Source organism: Cyrtonyx montezumae, unplaced genomic scaffold (assembly GCF_038088225.1).
Source record: "Cyrtonyx montezumae isolate F1298 unplaced genomic scaffold, pur_monq_1.0 scaffold_3, whole genome shotgun sequence".
Lineage (NCBI taxonomy): Eukaryota > Metazoa > Chordata > Aves > Galliformes > Odontophoridae > Cyrtonyx > Cyrtonyx montezumae.
Window position 1 is genome coordinate 158,435,851 of NW_027072034.1, and position 24,466 is coordinate 158,460,316.

Consider the following 24,466-nt stretch of genomic DNA (forward strand, 5'->3'; position numbering starts at 1 on the left):
GTTCTTCCCAGAGCTCCTTTCTCCTCCATTCTCCATATCTCTGGAAAGCTGTGTGAAAGAGGGCTTTATCCACTCCTATCTTGCTACCTTCTCTTTTCCTTAGACAGATCTCTCTCTGAAATAAGCACATACTGTGAGATGAGCTGCAGTTCTACATCTACTTACGATACCAGCTAAAAATTAGTGTGATTAAGGGATAAAATGCAGCTCTCTGCTATAACATCCCACCCAAAAAATAATATTTGCACAGACACCCTTCACCACTGCCCTCCAAGGAACAGCCTGACCGTGCTCCCAACTCAACAGAGGCCACTCAAAGAAGACTCAGTGTCCTTTATAGCTATGTTTTGGACACTACAAAGCGCCCACCTTTCCTTTACCTCATTTTGGAGAGAAACATTCATGTGTGGCTGGTCAGGCCTCTTGCTCTCTGTCTGGTCTCCCAGGGTCGGTGCTGGTGGTGGGGCACTGGTGGGGCTCCGAGTAGTAACTTCAGGTTTGTGTGTCACAGATCTGTCTCCTTGGCTTGTGTATGCTGAGTCTCAAATATACAGCAAAATAAATAAATAAATAAAAAGCAGACAGTCAACGAGACAGTAGGAAGGATTCAGCTGACACAGCTCTATTTGTGAGAGGCTGAACCCAGACAACAGAGTTCAGTCTGTAATGCTCTTTTCATTGCTAGAGCATCTTGTGATTTCTTGTGCAATGGGAATAGTGCAAGGAAAACAGCAGCCTCCGACCTTCCCAGATCCCTTTAAGGATTTGCATCCTTCTGTTCCTAACTGACCTTTGAATGTTGACAAGGGGAATTAAAATGCTACATCCTATTTCCAACCTCTTTGTTTTTGGGAGTCCTGCCTTTACTACAGCAAAGATGAGGAACGCTTTTCTCCCCTCAGACCTTCTGGAGGCTCCAGGAGTGGATTAATTTCAAAAATGTGCATTTGGGATGCACTATCCCAAATACATTCTCATGGAATGCAAAGATTTCTTAACCTTTTCGTGCTCATTGTTTGAGGCCAAATTTGAATCAGTATCATCAATATCATTTCATAGTTCACCCTTTAATGCAGAACCATTCTGTGGAGCACGGGAGGAGAGAATGAAAGAATCAAAGAATCGGTGATCAATGAATCACAGAATCATTAAGGTTGGAAAGACCACTTAAGGTCATGAAGACCAACCATCAGCCCATCCCCACCATGCTCATTAATCCATGTCCCTCAGTACTGCATCTCCGTGTTTCCTTAGTGCCTTCAGGGTACAACCTCCCTGGGCAGCCTGTTCCAATGCCTCTCCACTCTTTCTGAGAAGAAATTTATCTTCATACCCAATCCAAGACATTCTGTATGAAGACAGTCATTTCACCTATCCTTGCCTGCTAAAACACTTCCAACATAGCTTGGATAAAATCAAAGAGGAAGGTGTTGCTTTAAGACCATGATTGATTTAGTGACGCTAGCAACAAGGAGGAGCTGGAAGGCTGAAGGAGATGGGGTTTTTTTTGAGTGGCTTCTGTTTTGCAGGTAACAGGAAACTGGGTGGACTATATGTTCTCCACAGGAGGATAATGAAAGGTTTCAATGCCATCACAAGCTTCTGCGTGCAGCCAGATGAGCTGAACTCACAATCCCACCTAAGTCAAAAGCTTCCTGAAGCCTTCACATTCCCACAGTGGGAATGCCTCTCTGTAAATGCTACAAGACAAAATACCGAAGGGATGTTTGAAGTGTGTCTTGCCAGGACACTTGTGGACTAACCTAACTCCAGAATACTCCAGAGGCACAGAAGAACCATATTAGTGTTCAGCTGGATCCAGAGCACCACACGGGCACTATTAATAATGCTTAGACAGCAGTCAGCAGCCCAAACCCCTCCAGCAGTGACAGATCTCCTACCAACTGCTCAGAGTTCTTAGGGGTTGTAGACTCTGAGTTTAACCACAAAATCTCCTTAGTCATCTAAAGCTCATTTTCTGTGCATGTCCTCTAAGCTGTCAGCTCCATTAGCGATCTTCTGCATTCAGCATTTGGGGAGCTGTCAACTCTACAGTGTCACACTCTACTTCTGTACGCATCAGTCCCTTTGGCAGTCACTGGAGATCGAGTCACTGCAGTCAGCTGTGGCTGAGGCACAGCTCACTCGATCAGAATATGTTTCATCAGATGATCCACGGCTTGAATTTCATTGACTCGGTCTCTACGGATGACAATAGGAAATGTTTCCATGGAAACAGCTATGCTGGACAGTCCTAAAATTGAATGAGGTGTTAGTAACCCGTAATGACTCAGAGGTGCCTGGGGTACCCAAAGGAAAAGACTGCCAAAGGGCTCCCCACCAAGAAATTAAGGTTTTAATTTTCTGATACCTGCTTTAGGAGTTGTCACGGTGGTCGCAGCTGAGGCCCTCTTTGTGCTGCTAGATGGTGTAGGCACAGATGTTTTTCTGCTGGTAGAGGACAAGGATCCACTATGAGGAGTAATACATTCAAGTCTCTGGTCTGAAGAAGTGGGAGAGGGATGAGGGTGGTTGGTGACAGGCGTGGAAGAAGACACACTGTGGTCCTTAACCACAGCTTGAAGGTCACTCACTGGGACTCCAGAGCTTGCAACAGTGCTGTTCAACTGGTCTGAATTAGGGCTTACATTATCTGCTACACGTGGAGATGTGGAGACAGCGGGCACTAAGCCTCCTCCTGAAGTGGCTGAGGGAGTGGTCACTTGAGTGGAAACAGGACTTGCAGTAGGACTGGTGATTAAGCTTCCTGAGCTGTCTGGAGAGCTGGTCCTCTGCTGTGTGGCACTGGAGGTGGCAGCAGAGGTGGCTGCTGGGACTGTGGAGCTGGCTGAAGTGCTGACCTGGTGCTGAGCTGCCATCTCTGAGACACGTGATGGGTCTTCTGATCTGAATGTGATTTTGTTGATTTGAGTTGAGGTGTGTGTCAATGTAGGAGCGGTTGATGGGCTTCCCTGTGGGCTTGCAGTGCCAACCCCATGGGTGGTAGTCTTTGATGATAGTGGGGTGGATGGTGCTGAAGTGCTACCTAGTTTGGTTGAAGTGCCTGCCCCTTGAGCTGTGGTGGGGGATGTCACAGTGGTGGAAAGTGTACTTTCTGGTTTGCTTGCAGGCGTGGTCTCTTGCATCTTGCTGCTGATGGCTGTAACAGTGGTGACCTGCTTACTGTTTCCTGGGCTCACTGTGGACAGACTTCCAGGTGTGGTAAGACCATTATTCTCAGAGCTGACACCTAGGGAGAAGCAGAAAGGCCAAGGTAAACTTTGAATTAGGGACACTTCCCTTTGGTTTCCACACAAAAGAGGTATTTTACCAGAAACCACAAGTCATTAACTCGGGGCTTGTCTCATGCCTTCTAAATTCTCACTGCCACATTATGATATCAGTGCATCCAGTGGAAAACAGAGCAGAGGACGAGAAGGAAGAGCTAGGTGAACTATGGAAAGCATATTTATTATACTGGCTCTGAAAGGGTAGGTCAACACTAGATAGATCTTGCAGTTAAATACAAAATGCATTTACTTGGAGAACTGCATAATTTTAATTTCAAGGATGTTCACATCCAGCTGCCCATGGCAAATATATCACTGAATTACAACTATTTGTTTGCTTAGCTTATTTATTTATTTTTTTTACTGCTCCAAAATGTCTCAGTAATTCACATACAAATATTTACATTGTCACAGGGAAAAATTAAAAAACAAAATCAAAGGATTCATTTAGGCAGGAAAAGGAGAAGCGAACTAGCAAAAAAGGGCTCCACCTACATGTACATGCAAATCCCTGACACTACAACATAAGCACAAAACTGAACTGTGAAATTTCCTTACCCCACATTAGTACATCCCGAAACATCACATAGAAACACGACTTTTTTCATTACTTCATACTCTTTGAGGGAAGCTATGAAGAGCTTTAGTGAAAGCTGACATTACCTTGCTGGGTACAAAACTTGTTTTCCATGCAAAGAGGGCTGTCCATGATGCAGAATGAGACCTGCAGTTAATTTCTGAAGAAGAATTTAAATACTAAAGTTATTTAGTAGTTGGATAGGGATAGTGATAGGAGGATGGTTGGACTAGGTGATCATGTAGGTCCTTTCCAACCTTATGAACCTATGAACCTATGAACCTATGAAGGTGTTTCTGAGTGAGGGGCACACTCTGAAGGACAGCTTGCCTAACAAAACGCAACTCTCCAACAGCAGCAACATCCTGCAATGCTGAAACATGGCATATTCACTATGAAACTGGATATATTTTGGGGGTGTTTTTCTGTTAGTAATCACAGCAGGAGCTCCTTCAATTGCCACAGAGATAATCTTCCCCCATTGCACATGGAACTGCCATTTCTGGGCACCCGTTCAATTTCACCCCAGGAAAGTCTCGACCAATTTTCCACCTTTCAGGAAATGCAGATTCCACTGAGTCACTTCATCAGTGCATCTGTCTGCAGTAAAGAAATCAACTGATTCTGGGGTGTTTCTTCCATTTTACAATAGCACAAAAGAGGGCTATTTTTTCCCCCATGCTCCTCCTTGTGTATTGTTTCCAATTGCCCAAAGCAGGAAACTTCCAAGGCTGGATGCTGCTCTCCAGAGACCAGCTTCGTTTCTCTGTGTTGGCATGCTGATAAGGCATCTTCTCTTCCATGGCCTGTTTATTGGCACTGGTTATGCTTCCAAGATCACACGGAAGCTTTCATACTACTGGGAAAATCTAATCTGAACTGACCGTGCCAAGTCAAGCCACCAGGAGCAGCCATCCTAAAAACACCATTATAATGTGAGCTGAGCAAACCAACAGTGTCAATTATTTTATGAAAACCTGGGCTTGTGAGGAAACATTCCCACCACATCTGCAGGTAAAGACCGTTTACGGAAAGAGGTCATATTCCCCATTAGGCTGATCACTGTCTTTAGGAGAAAAAGAGGAAGCAAAACACCAGAACTGGTTGGGTATTTGGAAAAATTTATCCTCAGAAAGATTGGTGAAGCATTGGAACAGGCTGCCCAGGGAAGTCATGGAGTCACCATTCCTGGAGGTGTTCAAGAGGTGTGGAGATGTGGCATTGAGGGACATGGTTAGTGTGATGGGTTGATGGTTGGATCAGATGATCTTAGAGGTCTTTTCTAACCGGATTCTAAGCTAGAGACCAGGCATCCAGTTAGACACAAAATGAATCTATCCCATAAATAAAAGCCTGACAGGGGCTTTGATGACAAAGGGAAAAAACACCCATACCCTAAAGATAAAACATAAAAGAGATGTAAATAAAGAAAGGGTTGGAAGGAAGGTGGAGGAAATCTCCTACTAATGCTACTTCCTGTTCATAACCTGCTCCTGTCCCAGAGGCAAGAAGCAAATGCACATCGAAGGAAAGTTAGAAAAGGCAATTCAATTCAACTCTGTCCAAAAGAGAAAGGGGCAAATCTGGGCATTGGCTCTGGGTCAACCCCAGTGGCTGGATGGGACCCCATGAACCACAAGATCTGCCCCAGCATTTCTCCATCCCCACCCAGGATGCTGTAACTGTGCTTAGACCACTTCTAGCAGAGAACGAGGGAAAATCACTCTCCTTTGGTGGGTAACGACCTGCATCCTTTTGGCAAATGACAATGCGTGTGATGTCAGAAAATAATTCATCACACTGCTCTCTTCCTACAAACAAGCTGAATGAGATCACTGGAAATCCCTTTGTGAAAGATCTCCCATCCCAAACTTGACCTGAAAATGCCATTTCCTTACTAACTTCCACACTAGCTCGGCTGGGCTGCTGTCACATCTTCCACAGCTACAGACGAGTGAGACCCTCCTACATATTATTGTAGAATCACAGAATCATTAAGGTTGGAAAAGATTTCTAAGATCATCAGTCCAACCAATATTGCCCACTAATCATGTCCCTCAGTGCCACACCTCCGTGTCTCCTGAATACCTCCAGGGATGAGGATTCCATCACCTCCCTGGGCAGCCTGTGCCAGTGCCCAACCACTCTTTCAGAGAAGACAATATCCAGCCTGAACCTCCCCTGAAATATCCCCTCATCTGTCCTATAGATTTTTGGGCCTTCATCTTTCTGTGAAATTTACCTTCGCTCTCCTGTTGCATTAAATTGTTTTCTCACTGCTGTTACACACAGTGCCAGATGCTGCTGTGGTTCTTGGGCCACAGAGGTTTCTGCAGTTTTATTGCTCTAGGCTTAATACCTGCTGTTTGCCCAGGGACTCTGTCTCATTGCAGCACAGGGGAAAAAAAATGTACTTTATTCAGACTGGGGAGAAACAAATCACATTTTGGTGTCTTATAGGTCCACGGTTAGCAGAAGGCCTGGCTCATGCAAACTTCTGGCTGTTGTTTTTCAGAAGCTTAGCAAATAATAATCCCCAGGTAGAAATAAATACACAGCAAGCAGCAAGAGCATGCAAGCCCATGAGGCACTGTTTACCTTCCACACGCCTTGTATCTCTTTCAGACTTCCGAGCACTATTTTTTATCTCTTCCTCCTCGCTCTTTCCAAATCTCTGTGTTGGACTCGGGGGTAATAATTGGTAATAAACTCCTCTTTGCCTGGGCTAGTGGCCAGTGCTGCCTGATGACTGTCCTTGACAGAAGAAGTGAATAGGATTTGATTGAAACGAGAGGAAAAGAAAACCCCTGCAACCATGGGCTGACAGCAACAAAAGGCAGACAGGACAGGATTATGCTCAGTGCCCCTTGAGCATGAAGATTGCTCACAAAAGATACAGTATGTCCTTCTGCGGGAAAAGAATGATCCTTTCATGCTGTGAGCCCCGGAGATAAAAGGATTTAATGCATACTAAGAGAGAGAAAGAGGATGGAGAAGTTCTCTGAGCTAGCACACCCCTTAACAGCATGGGGTCCCACCCAAAAGCCTGAAGGAAAGTTCACTTGAGTTTCAGCCAGGGTCCCTCACCTTTGTTGTTAAGAAGGCAGAAGTAATCCTACCTGCCCCTGACCTTCCTGGCTGCATTTTGACAGGGAAAGGATGATTATTTGATTTCACTTTTTTGGACCATCATCAATTCTTCATTTTAAGCAAAGCATAGCAGGTATTTGCTATGAGGCTGCACCTCTCCCCTTTTGACGTGCCACTGGAAACAAAAACCAACCAGCCAAACAAACAAACAAACAAAAAAACACCCACAAAACATTTCACTTATGTGCTGGGCAACAGAAATCTACCTGATGTTTCCCCACAGGAGGAAAGTGCAGGCTTTCCACGCATGCATCCATGTGCTTGGCAGCCAAATGGGTAGAGGAAATGAGTACACTATGAAAACATGATTTCATTTCCGGATATGTATCCCATGACTGTGTTGGTGATATGGTGTCTCCATGATGGGGGCAGGCCTGAAGGGATGAGAACTTTCTGTTGTTGCTAGCTCTGAAGATCAGCTTGATCATCCGCAAGGGAAGCTGGGGGTACCAAACCCCTGAGTGCTTCTGGATGGGGTTGCTCCTGAAATGCTCAGTTAGGATGTGAAAAATCGCTTAAAATATGAAGGGGAAAGTGTGGTGGCTTGTGTCGATGCAACTCATTGCATGATCTATCAAGGGTGACAATTTTCAGCTGCTGGAAACCACCGCCAACCATGCCACAAAGTGATGCACCAATCACAACCACGTCACAGAAGGTGGTGTTTGTATTTTGCAAGCTGAGGAAGATCAGAGAATCATAGAATCATCAAGGCTATAAAAGACCTCCAAGATCATCAAGTCCAACCCATGACCCCCATGCCCACTAACCATGTCCCTCAGTACCTCATCAGCCCTTTTCTTGAACACCTCCATGGACAGTGACTCCACCACCTCGTTGGGCAGCATGTTCCAATGCCTGACTACTCTTTCTGAGAAGTTTTTCCTCGTTTCCAACCTGAAGAAGCTTGGAGGAAAGCAGCCTGGTCGGAAAGGCCACAACTTGGAGCACAAAACAAAAAAGGAAACACATCCGTGCAAAACGCAAAGTGAAAGGACACGTCCCGTCCATCCAAAGCCACCACCTCTCCACGCAGCTCCTCTGGTTCAATTAATTCCCTTCCCAACAGCTTCCCGCTTCCTATTTCAGGAACACCTCCCCCGCCTTGACCACCTTTTTGAAATGGTTCAGATTGGCTAAAAATCTATTAATAGTGAGAAAAGGAAGCTCAAAAGAATAACTTAGGAAATGGTGGGTGACACACCCCATGCTGGTGGGCTGAGCCCAGCTCAAAGCCTCGCTCCAGCCAGCTCCTGCTCCTCCCAAGGCGGGATGAGAAAGCTGCAGAGACACAGCGACAGGGGAAAGGGGAGGGGATATGAGCCAGGCTTTAGGAAGTTCCTATTTCCCTCCCCTTTTGCAGCTTTTTCTGATAAAGTAGGGGCAACAGGTTGTGTTTGTCAAAGAGAGAGCTAGGGCTGAGGCTTCAGGGCTGGTCACTGCCAGGGGACATCATGGACTGAAGCCAGTGAGGATGCTCCTGGTCAAAAGGAGGGTTTTATCCCTGAAATGCAGCCCTGTCTGAGCAGGAACAGTGCACAGTCACTGTAGGGGACAGGAAATTTGTCACCTCCTTTTAAAACTGTGAGGGAGATCAGATTGGCAGAGTATCACAGCGTAGAGCTATTTATCCTGGAATTCAGCTGGGCAACCAGAGTGAGTGGTCACTTTGCTGGGATTTTTAATTTTGCTGGCAAAGAGGCTCTTGGGCTCTTTAATTCTTCGTAGAGGGCAAGATGGGATCCAAATAGCATCATTCTCCCTAACTCTCAGCTGGGATTTTGGTGAGGGATATAGTGAGGTTACACTGTTAAGTGTTCACATCACTCTTTCCCCAGCAAAGATGCATCTTCAACATCATGAGATATCATGCAGATATCCAAGACCCACCTGGACACTTTCCTGTGTGACCTATTGTAGGCAACCTGCTTTAGCAGGGGGACTGGACTTGATGATCCTCACAGGTCCCTCACAACCCTTATAATTCTGTGATTCTATGATCAAAACAATACACTTCCTTCAAGCTGGCACTGCCTGCCCACTTTGCTGCCAATCTCACCATCAACATTACAAAATGTTTGCAGCCAGGCCAAAGAGCAACTTGGCTTCCCAGGCGAGAAGATGAGGAAAGGTCCGACAACTGATGCCAGAGCACTTTCAGACACTCATCTGTCAGTCCAATTTGCTGATACATGGCTCTCTATCCTCTCCAAAAGTCCTGCCACAAGAAAAACGGCCGCATAATGTTCTTGACAGCACGGCATTTCAAAATATTAAAGATGAGACCTGATGGTTGGTTCTACAGCATTGCTCAGGAAAGAAATGAGCATAGTTGGACTCTGGCTTAAAAACACCGGGCTTGTTTTCAGCAGGGAACCTCCCTGACTCTGCTGTGGTGAGGTTTTATTGATAATACTCTTCAGTTTGGTGCAGATTAGCTCTTGCATGTGAGTGACCATGAAATCAAAGCAATAACACTGACAAACCTTGTGGTTTTGACCAAGAAATCCACCTGTCTCCTGAGGCATCCTTCGTGCCAGGATTGTGACACAGGCCCCTGAAATTCAGGTTCTGATGAACTGGCATTTTCTGATGAGAAATATGCCTCATTAACAAATTCCCCATCAGCTCTTTCTGTAAGTATTTCAGCCAGCTCAGCTTGTCTGCTGTTTCATTTGGAAGCATGACAAATATTAAAGATCATCACCCGAAGGCATGTCTCCCTGTTGGACACACCGCTCTTCCCCTGCAACCCCAAACTCTCTCCTCTTTCTTCCCTTGGCCTCTCTAAACACTGCATTTTGGGAGGTAGAAGTGCGTTCATTTGCCATGTTGATTAATGACTGGCCAACAGATTGGTGGAGCAGAAGGATCTCAGCACTCCTCACTCCCATTCTCAAAAACACTCTCATTACGTTGTCCTTCATGCCACACTTGGACATCTCCTGAATTTCCCTTTGAGGACTGGATATTGTTGTGAAATTGGGATCAGACAGTGGCAACTTCCACCCAAAGGAATCCAACTGGTCCACTCCAGGTAGTGCCATCTGCATGGCCACCTCCAGACACATGCAACGTGGTGGACCAAGCTCCAGTTCAGCCTATCGTGAATACACATGGCACATGCTATTTAGGAACATATCCAACATCCTATTTAGGCATGTGTCTCCACGACTTCTCACGAACAGACTGTAGCTATCTAAGAAGTGAAGGGAAAGAGGAAAAAAACAATCAAAAGCAGCCAGGAAGACCAATGTGGAAAATGAAAATACTACACACAAAGTTGTCAAGGAGGCAAACAGACACACAGACACGCAGGCACACTCTACTCCCTAATGTGTTTTTTTTTGTCACTGAGCATGGAAACATCCTCTTTCCACTGGGGCTGATGGGATTTGGAGGAGGCCCCGCTCCATCTCCACACCTCTCCCAAGCTGCAAAATGAAGTGGGGGCTCTTCGCAGCCCACACAGAAACTCAATGCTCAGGAAGCTGGAGTGGAGCTGTTGGAGAGGAAATGCTGGGAGCAGAAGCCAAAAAAGCTGTGAGTCTCAGTCCAAGCAGATGCCCTGAAGCTCAGAGCCGGGTTCCTGCCTTTCTCATACCTCCTCTGTGCCATCAGAGTGGAGTTATCCTGTGGTGACCTTGTTTCTTTGAAGCAAGATTTGTGTCAGTGCAAGATTTGTGTCAGTGCAATGACCTCCTCTATCAAAGAAGCATCAATCTCCTTCATGCAAAGCTCAACAGAGGAGTTTTCTACCTGCAGTCAGTGGCTGAAGGACACAAAGCCTGGTACATTTAACCCTCTATTTCTGCAGAAGTCACCCAGAGACTTTGGAAGAAACTCAAGGTTTATGCTGAGTAATGGGCTACAACAGTTGCTCTGCATCAGGGTATAGCTACCTCTAGCCCTAAACAGTGGCCATGAATCAAAATGACACTGAAAATCACAAAGATGCCATAAGATCACATAAACATGTTATATAGAAAACATTCAGGATTCTTCTTGTGTAGTTTCTGAGCTGTAAGTCTCTATGCAGCCCTTCCAGCTCTGATCCAGTGGGTGGCATCCCTACCCATGACAAGTTTGTAACCAGATGATTTTTTAGATGCCTTGCAACCCAAACTCTTCTACAATTCTATGAGTAATAAGAAGTCTGGTTTTTGAAGAAAAACAAAACAAAACAAAACAAGTAAACAGATCAAAAGCCTAAATTGATCTCAATTTGGATAGGTATTTGAGGTCTGCAGGAAGGACCAAGAGCCTGACTAAGACTACGAGGTTGGCAATGCCAACTTGACTCCTCTAGAAGAACACCCAACATCACTAACTCTTTGCAGTGAGGGTTGAAGGCTGTGTGAGGATGGCCAGTGGACATTTTTATTCTTTGAGATACAGAAGTTCCTCCTTGTCCTTTCAATCCCAGAAAAGTTAATCATCCCTGACATGTTTTTCATGGAGAACTACCACAGATAACTTGTGAGGGTGCCAGGACTTGAGCCAGTGAGACAGGAACTGATTTTCATTCAGCCTGATGGCTTGTCTATACCAAAGTACTCAGGAAAATTAATCTAAAATTAAAGGAAGGCATGATTTCAGAGTGGATTAGTCAAAGTGCACACAACCCACCAGGTGGCCGCTCTTGTTCAGCTTTAAATCAACCCTCATTCAATTTAGCCAAAATGAAGTGGGTTAAATCAAATTAAAGTCTTCTTATCTCTGACAGCCAAAATGCAGTTGGGGGTAGGGAAGATGCAGTTTAAGAACACTAATTTAGGAGAAATCTGGTGATGGTCCCCACACAAGCAAGCCCTCAAACGTAACATTTGGCACTAATACCAACCAAATATGAAGGATTGGGTGCACCTTCTCTCCAGCTCCCGTGTCAGCAGAAGTGGGCTCTCCTACCCAATGCATCACCTTGCCTTCCTCTCCAGCTGGATGGGCTCCTATTTGGGTTCATACTGAGCAAGATGAGGAAGCACTTGGCCCTACTATCCTACTGTCTGAAACTGTGCCAGGTGGCCACCACTGGGAAGAGTTTTGTCACCTAATGTCATTCAGGTGCCGTGCGTCTGGATTTGCTCAATGAGAGATGGAGGAGGCCATGATGGTCTTACAAAGTTATGAATGCTGTAAAAGTAAGGGTGTCAGCCTCCAGGAAAGGCTGGAGGCCCAGCACAGAGGAGGTCTGATCTGCAACCTTAAGGATGAGAATAGTGAAATTAGATGAACAAGGAAATCTCAGCCTCACCACAGGCAACCAAAGCATAAAGGAAATATAGTGCGGATGGGTGACGGAGAGGTCAGTTTGTGCTGGCACATGGCACTGTTGCAGCATCACAAAGTGCTGTCTGCACTTCTGTGCACCTCCCTTTCCTCCCCTCCTCCCCTAAGATTTACAGCAGGAATAACCCTCCCAGGACAGCTTCTACTCCCTCCTAGAGGCTTTGCCTCCAGCCTTGCTTTGGGCAGGACTTGGAGGATGCTCACTTGACCTGAGGGTGAAAAGGGCCAGCGGAAAAGTGATGGGAGGCTGTGATAAGACCCACAGCCTCACCCTCCTTTGTGTGCCCGGTGTTTCTGATGAGTCATGCCATCAGGCCAAATTTACGCCCTCAGCTCTGCTGCACTCCAACCAGCAGCTTTTAGGGGGTCAACATGTGACACCCACCACCAATCCATGAGCTGGATCCATTTTTGGTCCATCAGGGCTTGAAGTTGGAGAAGGGTGAAGTAGCAGAAGACAAAGATGATGCCAGCTGACATTGGCGGCAACCTCCAGGAGGCACCAGTGATGTCCTCATGGATCCCAGCTTCCCTTGGTGAAAATTTGGGTGACACCTGTTTTAGCACGAACTTGCCTTCTGCTTTTGCTGCATTTTTTGACTGTGCTGGGGATGGGTTCCTCCACAAACACTTCTTGGGGCATCTTCAAAACTTCACTCACATTAAAGCTGCCACCACACAGAATTGTAGAATGACTTGGGTTGGAAGGGACCTCAGTGATCATCTAGTTCCAACCTGTGCTGCAGATAAGGTTGCAGACTGCTAGACCACACACTAGATCAGGTTGCCCAAGGCTCCATCCAGCCTGGCCACGAGTCTCTCCCAGTGTCTTCTGTAGAAGAGCTGAGCTGGACACCAGAATCAGTGCCTCTGCAGTGATCAGATCCCTCCATGACCTTGGCAGGCCAGGGTTACAGAGCCAGCAGCCTGGAGATTTCCTGTTAACGTCAGAAGGAGGGTCCACATTTCCTTGTGATCCTTTGTGTGTCAGTGCTATTTCAGGTCCCACCTTTTTTTCTTCAGCTCCCACCCACAGCTCTCTCTGGGTGGGGTCTTCCCGGACCATTTGGAGCTCTATGTATAGACACACATATACATATGCGTGTCCATACTTTTGTATAGCTGTGCATGCAAGTGGAGCCCTTGGGCAATGGCTGGGCACAACTCTCTTGGCAGGAGGCTTGGGACTATTCTTCAAGTGGGGAGAGCCTAGGAAGGGAAGGATACATCTCACCCTCCCTCCTATTCAAAGCTATTTAAAGACTGACTGGCACAGAGTTGCTTTCCCACCGAATGGCTCCAGTGATGATCTGGCTTTAAAGCTGTGTAATCAGATCAACTTCTATTGTTGGCAAATTCATAATTGCCTCATTATTTAACTATCCAGAAGCAATCGGTTTTATAAGGAAAGAGGAACATCCATTTCAGCTTTCTCTTTTTCTTCTTTTTTTTACTTTCATTAAGAGCATTGGGACTCAGTTTCCATTTGCAGAACTTTTGTTCTTCAAACTCAACAGCTCCTGCTTTCCCCATCCTTAACATAAAACACAGCATCACAGGAATCACTGATGAAAGATGCAAACAGTGAGAGATGACCTTTTTCAGTACTCTGATGAAGTATTCTTCTGCACAGCATATTTGTTATGCGATGTTCGCTTTGCTGCTGTGGGCAGCAAAGAAGATAAGCTTTAACTATTTCCCCTTTCTGAGAGAAAGGATGCTCTTCTAAGAATGATGCATTGCTCTGCCACAGCTCTCCAAAATAACCATGGTGATGCATTTAATCTATCTCTTCCTCACTTTCCCTATCCCTATACACAAAACCAGATGGATTTCATATGGAGGAGCTGTCTTCATTTACGGGCCAGTATAGCTCCTTGCTTACCGGGGCCCCAATCTCAGTTGGGTGCCACAGCAATACAAATAATTACTAAATCCCATGAGAGTCTATTACATTATAGTTCAACTTCCTCCAAAACAATTGCTCCTCTTCCTTGCTTTGTATGTTCTTCAAAAGAAGCGGCTGCTGTGCTTTAGGGCTGGGACACCAGATGAGGTAAACACACACCCAACGTTCCTGCTCAGCAGGGCCTGGGCAGCAAAAAAAGGATAAATCTGATTTCAGACAAATGCACTGTGGACAGGAAAAAAAAATTGAGGGGTTTAATGGAAATGGCAACCTTGCAGCACTGAACAGTGCTTATTCTAAGAAGTCTCTTAGGGCATGTTTATTCAGTACCTACAGGATGACCTTATTCAGAATGGCAGTAAGAGTAAGAAATGTTATGAGTAGAAGTGCCCACTGGAGGTTTGAACCCTTTTTGAACCCTTGGAGGTTCAAAACCTCTTCATTTATGAAGCAGTGAAGCCTGCAGCCCCTGGTCCCAGCACTGCAGTCGAGGGACATAGAGATTTATGGTGGATATGCAGATCGCTAGCACACTGCTTGGACATTTTTCTGCTTATGGGTGGGTACTGTGCCTTTACCACCCAAAAAGTGCATAAGATGAAAAGATGACTCATAAGCGAGCAGAAATACATCCCGTGTCTGCAGCCAGTCCTGGGTTGAAGTTGGTCTATCCACTGGGTGCATGGGTCAGGCAAATTGTCCTGCACAGGGCATGGAAGTACCCCAATGCCATGGGTTTAGATGCAATATCAAACTCAAGAGCAGGGACACCAAAATATTGACTTTCCAAGAAAAGCTGGGATGGTAATATAGACTGGCCATCTTAAAAAGGTTTGAGGGGGCTCATGTTAGAGCATAATGGGCTCTGGATGGAATGCCTCGACAGCCTCAGGTCCTCCTTTTAACAAGTATCTTGCTCTGAAACATACGGTGGCATGTCTCTGAGGTGGTTTGTCCATTGCCAGGGAAAGGAATATAGGCTTATGCAGCAAGTAGTGAAGGTGGAGAAACAAGGCTCTTGCTAATAAGTTGACCAACTGTCCTGACTTGATTTTTATGAAAAACAATGCACATTTTGGTCAAGACAGAGCCTGAAACAGTTTTAATTAGTCAAATCAAATGTGGCTTTGTCACAGGAGACGAGACACAACCAGGACCAGCCAGCTGGGTTCTTGGCTGCTGAGTGACATTGTCTTTCCAGCCCAGTGACCTCATTGTTATGAGTCAATAGGGGAACAATGTTGTTCTCCCAACAAGGAGTGGGATTCCTGTGTGGTTAGAGCCAAGCAGAAGAGCATGGGAAGTTGTAGGATGTCACTAGGTCGGGGATCCAGCATTTTGCACACAGTTCAAAAAGGCTGTGGCATTGTTGTGTGCTGGGGAATACAAGTATGGCATGTGACAGGGGTCACATTCATCTCCTCAATAACTCAACATCTGTCTTTGGACCAGGAGGTCTAGGTGGTGGGTTTGTTTGTACATGAATAGACTCACTGGTTAGGGGAAGAAACACTATGTGATATCTTGCAGAAAGGAGAGCTTGCAGTACCCATACTCCTGGGGCTCTATGTGGAAAAGATCTGCATCTGTGTCAGCTTTGGAACTCAGTACTTCACTGACATCTCCCTGCCACCAAAATCCTTCTCCCTCCTGGCTGCAAGTGGCATGGCCATGTCTGGCAGTTGTGCAGCAGGCAGGCCATGACAGGGCAAGGGAAGGGAGCAAAGGAAGCAGGAAGGAAGGAGCTGCACCCCCTCCCTGCTGTTAATCATCCTCCCCTTTTGCTTTAGAGAAGCTGTCAGGGCTGCAAACACCACTCTGGTTCCCTGCCTTGGTAAGGGCACAGCAGTGGGCATGGAAGGAGGGCACAGTGCTACGCTTGATGATGATATCCAAATTGCTCTGCTCCTGGAACTGCAGAGACCGGATTCTGGTTATGGCACAGCAGTGAAGCTCTGACACATAAGCTTAGGTGTTTTCTTTAGAAAACTGACCTGAAGTCACGATAGAGTTAGAGCTGGGAGAAGAAGGCAAGGACTGCAGGTTGGGTCTGTGATGGGACCTGCAGAAAGCCACCAGCAGAGCGAAGGATAGGGCACTGAGCTGGGATTCAGTGGGTGCTACTGGTGGTAAACCTGGAGAGGAGGAGCAGGAATGGGAAGAAAGAGGGACAGGAAATGCAGCCCATGCTGGGCACCTGGTGCAGTAGAAAAGGCTGCTGCTATTTGAACAACCCTGCCTGCAAGTGATCACTGCCAATTCAAAGTATAGTTTTGTTGTAAAAACTAGGAGATACGAGAAAACTAGCACATTCTATTAAAGAAAGGCAGAATAGACAACTGAAAATCCCCACACAGACTTCAAGGAAAGCACCATCAGCTCCTCCAGACGTATCTGGTTATTATTATCAGGGCAAAATAGCCTTTGACATCAGTCAGGGCAACTCTCAGAAATCAGGCACTGGGCATGCTGATCATGGAGGCAAGGGAGAGCTGAGGCTTCAAAAGCAGACAGTGACTTTTAGCAATGCTTGGTATTGATTGCTGTTATTATACAATTAATAATGAGCAAGCCTGCCATCTGTTCACTCAAACAGGAGAAGAATCATGAAGAATCACGGAAACATCAAGACCAGAAGATCATCAGGTTCAACTGTCAACCCATCATAACCACGCCCACTAAACCATGACCCAACAAGAATCATAGAAACTCTAAGGTAAGAAAAGACAGAAAAGAAACTGGCTCACATTCAGACCATCTCCAGCTGGACACAAAAAAAGTGATATTTATTGGTATGAAACCAATGCATTAGTCTTCCCTCCCAGGAAGCTTTCATGGCCAGGCTGAATGGGGCTCTGAGCAACCTGGTCTAGAGGGAGATGTCCTTGCCTGTAGCAGGAGGGCTGGAGACAGATGATCTTAAAAGTCCCCTCCGACCCAAACCAGTCTATGATTCTATGAATTTATGTCATAAAGGAGAGCAAACCTCCTTTTCACAGTCTCATAGGCTTCATGGTATAGCCACGTGTTGAACAGGGCCAGAACAACCTGGAGACCTCGAACTTAGGGATATGTAACGAGGTCCAAGTGGCAACGAGTTGCTCTAATAAGCCATTCCCTGCCTTTTGGGGGGGAAAATAAGGGAAAAAGATGTGAAATCTGCCTATGGGCATCTCATAATCATCTGTCCATCACAGAAAAGGGTAGTCATGTTGCATGAAACTGTGGCAATCTGTAAGTACATTCTTCTGCCAGACCTGAGCAGAGGTAAGATCTTATTATCCTTGTTTTCTGCTGTGCTCTCACTGAAACAAAATTCCTACAGAAACTACTCAAGGGCTGCACCTTCCTCACCCCCCTCTAACCCAGCAGAGATGGAAACAAAGCCTTGCCCTCTGAGTTGGATTAACAGGAAACCTCCTGAAAAAGCCAGCTGGGCTGGAGGCAGCACGGAAAGCAGCTTACATCACTACAGATTGGAGCAGCCCCACAAAACACACTCATGGGAAGACAAAGCATAGAGCTGCCACCTAATTCCTCCAGATCAAAGACAAACACCAAATTGCCAGCATTCCTTTGGCAGGGCTCTCCTAGGAGTACTTGTCATAAAATTCACAAGCTATACTTGAATTTGGAAGTATCTGTATTTAGTATATATATATATTTTAGCTGAGGGTTTTTAGCAGGATTTTTTTAATGGTGATATTTAATGTTTATTTTATTTTATTTTTTTATTGCCTGGAAGTTTTGCTGAGATACTTAGAGCCAGAGCAGCCCTGTTCCTGGGGCAGGATCCTGTGGGTGTTTGGAGGTTAGGGCTGGAAGCAACTCTGTGGTCGCAATGCCAAAAAATCCTACAGGCAATTAGAAAAGGAAGCTGAAAAAGCAGAGTGCAATCACCCAGCATCAAAATTTTCCTTCCTCTTCTCATCAAAAATGCAGCAAGGGTCTCAACAATCACCAAACACCTCTGTGCTTGGCATCTTTGAGTCACGTTGAAATTGCAGCTCCCTGCATTCCTCCCTATTTTCTCCTTGAGCACCATGATGCAGCTGTGCACACAGCCTGATGCCTAATCGAGCTGCTCACTCTGTGCTCTGAGATGGAGTTTCTGTGTTCCTATCAGCAATGTGGATGAGCCACCATAACCTCAATTTCTAATGTGATCAGAGGAAGGAGAGCCTTGCACCCCAAGGGGCTGGCTGTGGCACCAAAAACCCTTTAAACCTGCCAAAACTTCACCCTGTGCAGAAGTCAGCTACCCATGACCAGACTTTACAGAGCAAAAAAGGGCGGGATTTCATTATTATTATTATTATTATTTTTAACAGAGAAATAGCTCTTTCCTTTTTCAGCATAGATTTCTGCTCCCCTGCTCTTCATAAAGAACATTACTGGACCATACAAATTACATTTCCCCCATGAGGCAGCACACCCTTCTGCAACACAGTCTTAGGTGCCAACTCTTCATTGACCACCAGTCCACCCTTCCTCTTGTGTCACTTCCTTGGCTGAAAGAGCAGCTTTATTGTCCCCAGGTTAGCTGCCCTAAATTACTCTCACTGGTTGAAGCCGTGACTGGAAGGAACATCACAATGCAAATGTGGATATTGATGGATGATAAGCTTTGTCTTTGGTCACACAGCACACAGTGGTGGAAGTATTGGCCATCCTTGCCCTCATTAAACATTAACACCACTCGATCTGCTATCAGCCCTCTCCTTGTTGGAAAGCCTCACAGAAAAAGCAGTTTAGGGTGAGATGGTAAATTACAGGCTAGATTTTGACACCTCTTCTGCACGGCAGAGCTTCACTGGAGTATGGCCTTCCTGAGACACTGATACCCCCAACAGCCTGGAGAAACATAAAATGAGGGCTGCAAGATCCAGCCCAGGGCCTGAATGATTTTAGGGCATCCTCTGCCTTGAGTTGCCTCCAGTTGTGACACTTGGGGCATTTTTAGCAACCTTAACTGATGTATCTTGGCAGAGATGCCTCCATGCTATGGAGGTGATACTCCATTAACTGCAACGGGTAGATGCAGAGCAGGGATGACAGGAGCAACAACCACAATCATCTTGGCAGCAATGATCACACTCAACAGCTGCTTAATAAAAACATCTTTTGAGAGTACCCTCCTATGGTGAGGAGCTCAAGACACTGCACTAAGAATGTATATCATCAGATTGTTTTCTTTTTGTGTATTTCTTGCCTTGAACAGTGATGTTTAATCATCAAGCCTATTGGAGAAAGTGTTGTCATGTAGGATCATCGGAGAGATGCATCTAAATGGGTCAGCTGAGAGGATCCAGGCACCTCTGGGTTTCACACAATTGCCTATTAATAGGTTTTTACTTCAGAAAGAAGAGGGATTGAGCTTACTGCTCCCCGTGCTCCAAAAATCCCTATGATAGACACGCAATGTGTGTGGGATCACCAGGATCTGCCAGGCTATACTGCTCTCCTGGACGCAAGGACAGGTCCAAGCTGGTGTTCTCCCATGGGGAAGGAAGAGCTGCACTGCCATAGGCCACTGTCCTGGCAAGGTGAGGCTACCTCCTATTGATTTGAAAGGACAAATGTGTCATCTAGTATCAAATAGGAGACATCCACAGTACTTGGGAATTCTGGATTTTTCAGCACTAAATGAGATGGGATTTGGATGCAGAACAAGAACTGGTGAACCAATTAAAGAAAATAAACCCTAATTCCTAACCCTTATTTTTCTTTTTTCAGAGCCCCAGCCTTTCAGCATATAATAGAATGACATTCAGCGATTCCACAAATGGTTAATTCTAAGCTGTGGAACCAACTGGGAACTGGCAGCTGAAAAACAGAATAGCTTTCTCTCCTGTTTTAAACAGTAAAAGTGAGATTTAAGAGAATGAGTCCTGTTTATTCAAAACCCCACAGGGACAGGAAACAATTCATTTCAGTCACTAACTCCATCTAAGATTGACGCTTGAGATTTGCTCAATGCATTTCTTAGTTTTAATCTCAAAAGTGTGTTGAAAAGTTTATGTGTTAGGTATCCAAGCCCTTGGTTGCTTGATGTATCTTAAAAGAATGTTAAATGCTCTTTCACATGTCAGTTTAACAGAAATTTCACTCACGAGTAAAGATTGATTGCCTGCAACGAGCCCAAAATTAGCGCTGTTCATCACTTCCTAGGGAGACTTGAAAGATGTACACATTAAAAATCAAAACAGAGTGGTGGCAGGCTCTATAGCTGTTTAAACAAATATGTTCATAGTGTGTCTACCCAGTTAGAAAATACAGCTGAAAGGTAATAGCAGGCTGTAAATCTCCACATTTTACAGTAAGCAACCAAGGGGAATCAACCTTGCCTAAGGGATATAGCTGTGAATTGGAAATGAAACACATGATTAAAATGAAATCATTCAAATGAAGACTTTTTGCTTCCTTATTTTAAACCCCAACTGAAATTTCTAATTTGAGCCACATCAATTTAAATCAAAGCTCTTTGCAATAAAGGGAAGTTCTGAACCCTCTGTGAGGTTGTGATGAGGAAAAGCACATTCCTGTATTGAATGTGGATAATGGGAATTCATTGGTACCTCAAGAAACTGTCTTAGAAGACTACAAAATAACACGGTGAGAATTTGGGGATCTTTTTTCAACTGTTTGGGAAAAAATAATAATTAAGGAAACAAAATGATGTTCTACACTAGTGTGCTGTAATAAGCTCAGAATACACCTTTTGCTGATATGACTATTCAAGATGGGAAAGTTTATCACCTGTACCAAAAAGGTCAGCATCCACATGTGAATTACACGAGGCTCAGGCAAGTGCAGCAGTGATGATCTTGAGAGCCACAGGGGAGCACTGAGATCCTACACGCTTGAAAACTGAGCTCAAGAAGGTGATTTCTGCTTGCTGGCCCCACAGCCAATCGGATATCATGTCTTGTTTTGCTCATGGTTTGCCTTGGTTGCCTCTTGGTCAACTCAAGCATTGCCAGGAGCCCTGTGGCAGGTGCAGGCTCATTCCCTTTGTAGCACATTGCACTGTTGAAACTCAACCTTTTATTGCCAAGGATGATTTTGGTGTGATCGTGGCATTGCTTTAACTTGGCATCAATCCATGTGCACTTTGAAAGAGGCACTTCCCTGCAAGAACATGAACACTGTCACACTGTGTAGAGCCAGATCAGAGAACAGATCCATCTGAAAACAAACACAGTATTATTAAAAAAGAGCAGGGTGGGAGCTTTTTTATGCATTTAATGTGAGCTATTATGGGCTCCATCTTGCCAAGAGAAACCTGTGGGAACAAACAGATGCAGGCTCTGAAACCAAATCAGGTCCCCATCAGCTAGAGCAGAAGATGGCTAAAAGAATTTATAAAAATTCGTGAAATAAAATGCTGGGTTGGAAGTGGTGAGATAGCAGTCTCATTTGAAGAGGTTTAATATTAGCTCACCTAGAACCTGCTAGAATATGTTCTTCCCTCAACTGTGCTTCAGGCATCTCTTCTGTTGGTTGATAAATTAGACAAGGACAAAGACAACTGTATCTTGCAGAACCATACAATCACTTGAATTGGAAGGGACCCTTAAAGGTCAACTAGCCCAACTCCCCTGCAATGAAAAGAGACATTTTTAGCTCCATCAGGAGCTTAAAGTCCTGTCCAGCATAAACCTGAATGTCTCCAGGCATGGGGCATCCACCACCTCTCTGGGCAATAAGTGCCAGTGCCTCACCACCCTTACTGGAACAGGTTGACTAGAGACATGGGTATAATCATTTATTTATCATATGTATACATTTAGTAACACTCCTCAGAGGTTCTAAACATCCTTGCATGCTCCCAGTGATAATGTTAAGCCTCAGACGGAATGAAGTGAGCAGAAAAAATACATTTTTCATGCCCATCAGACCTTTAACTTCATGCCAACCCCCCTTTACAAAACTAAGAACCTCCTGCAGTCCAGCTGGGAGGGTGACTTTTTAAATACAACCCATTCAATTATTTTTAAAACAACTAACTGAACGTTTTCAATCACCCCTCCCATCAAGTCTGTACGGTTCCTCAAAGAGAAAGCTACAGAAGAGCTGAGGAACACAGCACATCTCTTGCTCATGGATCCACCTCAGCTGCTGGTACTGCTGCAGCCCTGCTGCAATTACCCAGGGAAAAGTTTTATCAACATAGCTGATGCTAATTGGGTATGTGCCGGGGAACACAGTGCACTGCTTTACCCACTCTGCCCTTTCTCACAGTCGAGGAACACAGTGCTGTGATAAGCCAGGTGTAATAGTCACCCTGAAAGCTATCCAGGCACTATCATTTAAACTTTTGACTTTTTTTTTTCCTCACTGTGTTTGTGGTGGAATGTCTTATCTCACCCTTCTGCCTTTGGACTCTGGGGGGAAGAAAAAAACATTTTTGCTATCAAGCTTCAAAGAAGGGCTTTTTCAAACACAGTTTCTCCAAAACCTGCAGATCCTTTCAAATCCCCTTTGTCAGAGTTAGAAATCTGGCATTCTCTCTTGGACTGTTTAGCAGAAACCACTTAGAATAAATGCCTGATAAGCATGTCTCCTCCTTTCTTACAATAGCCAGCACGTAGATTTAATGTATCGTTAAGTACTACAGCTTAATAACTCCAAGCCAATTTCTATCCCCTCCAGTTAGAATTACTAAAATCAATTAAGGCTGGGAGAGAAAAATTCAGCCTTTGTCATTAATAACTACGGCCTTATGCTACCACTGCAAAACAACCTTCTCCTCTCTTTCACCATTCTCATGTGCTGTAAGACCAAAGCTTCCTGGACACTGAGTTTGCAAAGAGAATTAAACCTGCTGGATTAATCCAGCTTTTATTTTGGGTGCTGAGAATATGAAGCCAACCTCAAGGCAACATCTGCAATAGGAGTAACTCAGAAATAAAAAATTAACTTTTCCATTGTGGAGATTTCCTTGCAAATCCCATCTGCCTGTTTTTAACGAACGTGTCCCTCACTCAGCTTCAAACACAGACGATTTAAGCCCAAAGTCTGCTCTTCCTATCTGCCTTCTGCATTGCCACCTTTAGCATGTACTTATGACCCAGCACCAAGAAGTTATTACAATTCTCCAAACCCATATTTTTGAACATTTCTACACAGATAATGTCAAGCATTGTAAGTATTTCTAGGGGCAGATTCTGGACACTTTTGGTGTAACATCAATCTCCGCAGGGCACTATCCATGGACACATGAATCTGTAGTGTCTAAATCATAGAATCATTAAGGTTGGAAAAAACCACTAAGGTCATCCAGTCCAACCATCAGCCCATCCTCACCATGCCCACTAACCACGTCCCTCAGTGCCACATCTGTCCTTTCAGGGACAGCGACTCCACCACCTCCCCAGGCAGCCTGTGCCAATCCCTCACCACTTCTTTTTCCTCACATCCAACCTTGAACCCCCCCTTGCACAACTTAAGGCCAGACCCTCTCGTCCTATTGCTGTTACCCAGGAGAAGAGGCTGACCCACACTTCACCACTGCCTCCTTTCATGTCGCTATTGAGAAGGATAAGGTCTCCCCTGAGCCTCTTCTTTTCCAAACTAAACAATCTCAATTTTGTCAGCCAATTCTGGAATGTTCCAGAACATTTACAGCATTGTTACCCTTCTTTGGACACACTCATCCCATTATACAACAAAATTCTCTTCAGAATAAGGGGATGGTGGCCCCATCACCGTGTTGAGCAGTGGTGCCTTGGGCATGAGCTACACACAAGATGAGCTGTGCTGAAAGCCACATCACAACCTGGGGGGCACAGTGCATTCAGACACTGCCTTTTTACAGCTGGTTTATTACGGATGCACATCTAAAACCAGGTGCTGTACCATAGCTGAAGGCTCCTTCCCATTCATTTGCCCTTCTGCTCTATGCTGGATGTTGAGGCATGGAGCGGAGTTAACTTTAACAAGTCTCTTGCCTCCTTGCAATACTTTGTCACCAAACTGTCACCATCAGCACACACAATGCTAAGCGCTCCTGGCCTGTGGCCCCACAAATTGTACATTATTTATGGGAAACTGCATCTAGAGATGAGAAAACTTCAGCACGGTGCCTGATGATAAGAAATGATCAGTGGAGAATATCGGTGCCTTAAGGGTTTGGAACAACTTCACTTGGATCTCTTGAAGGACAGAAGGTTTTTTCACAGTAGCACTGAGGATGCATCCTGGCATTTGCTGGTTGCCAATGGCTCTCAGAAATTTTCAAAGACTCAA

General features: G+C 45.2%; 1 protein-coding gene across 3 annotated transcripts in view; it reads right to left on the reverse strand.

Moving 5' to 3' along the window:
- The window catches only part of PODXL (podocalyxin like), a 41,234-nt gene that overhangs the window by 11,193 nt on the left and 5,575 nt on the right, over positions 1–24,466 (reverse strand). For 2 of the 3 annotated variants that reach the window (XM_065743782.1, XM_065743781.1), the window contains exons 2-3: positions 2,372–3,250; positions 381–535 (exon numbers count right to left, since the gene is read on the reverse strand). In XM_065743782.1, coding sequence (XP_065599854.1) covers positions 381–535; positions 2,372–3,250 — 1,034 coding nt within the window. Of the gene's footprint in view, positions 1–380; positions 542–2,371; positions 3,251–24,466 lie in introns of all 3 variants that reach the window. The other variant, XM_065743780.1, reaches the window with a different exon arrangement.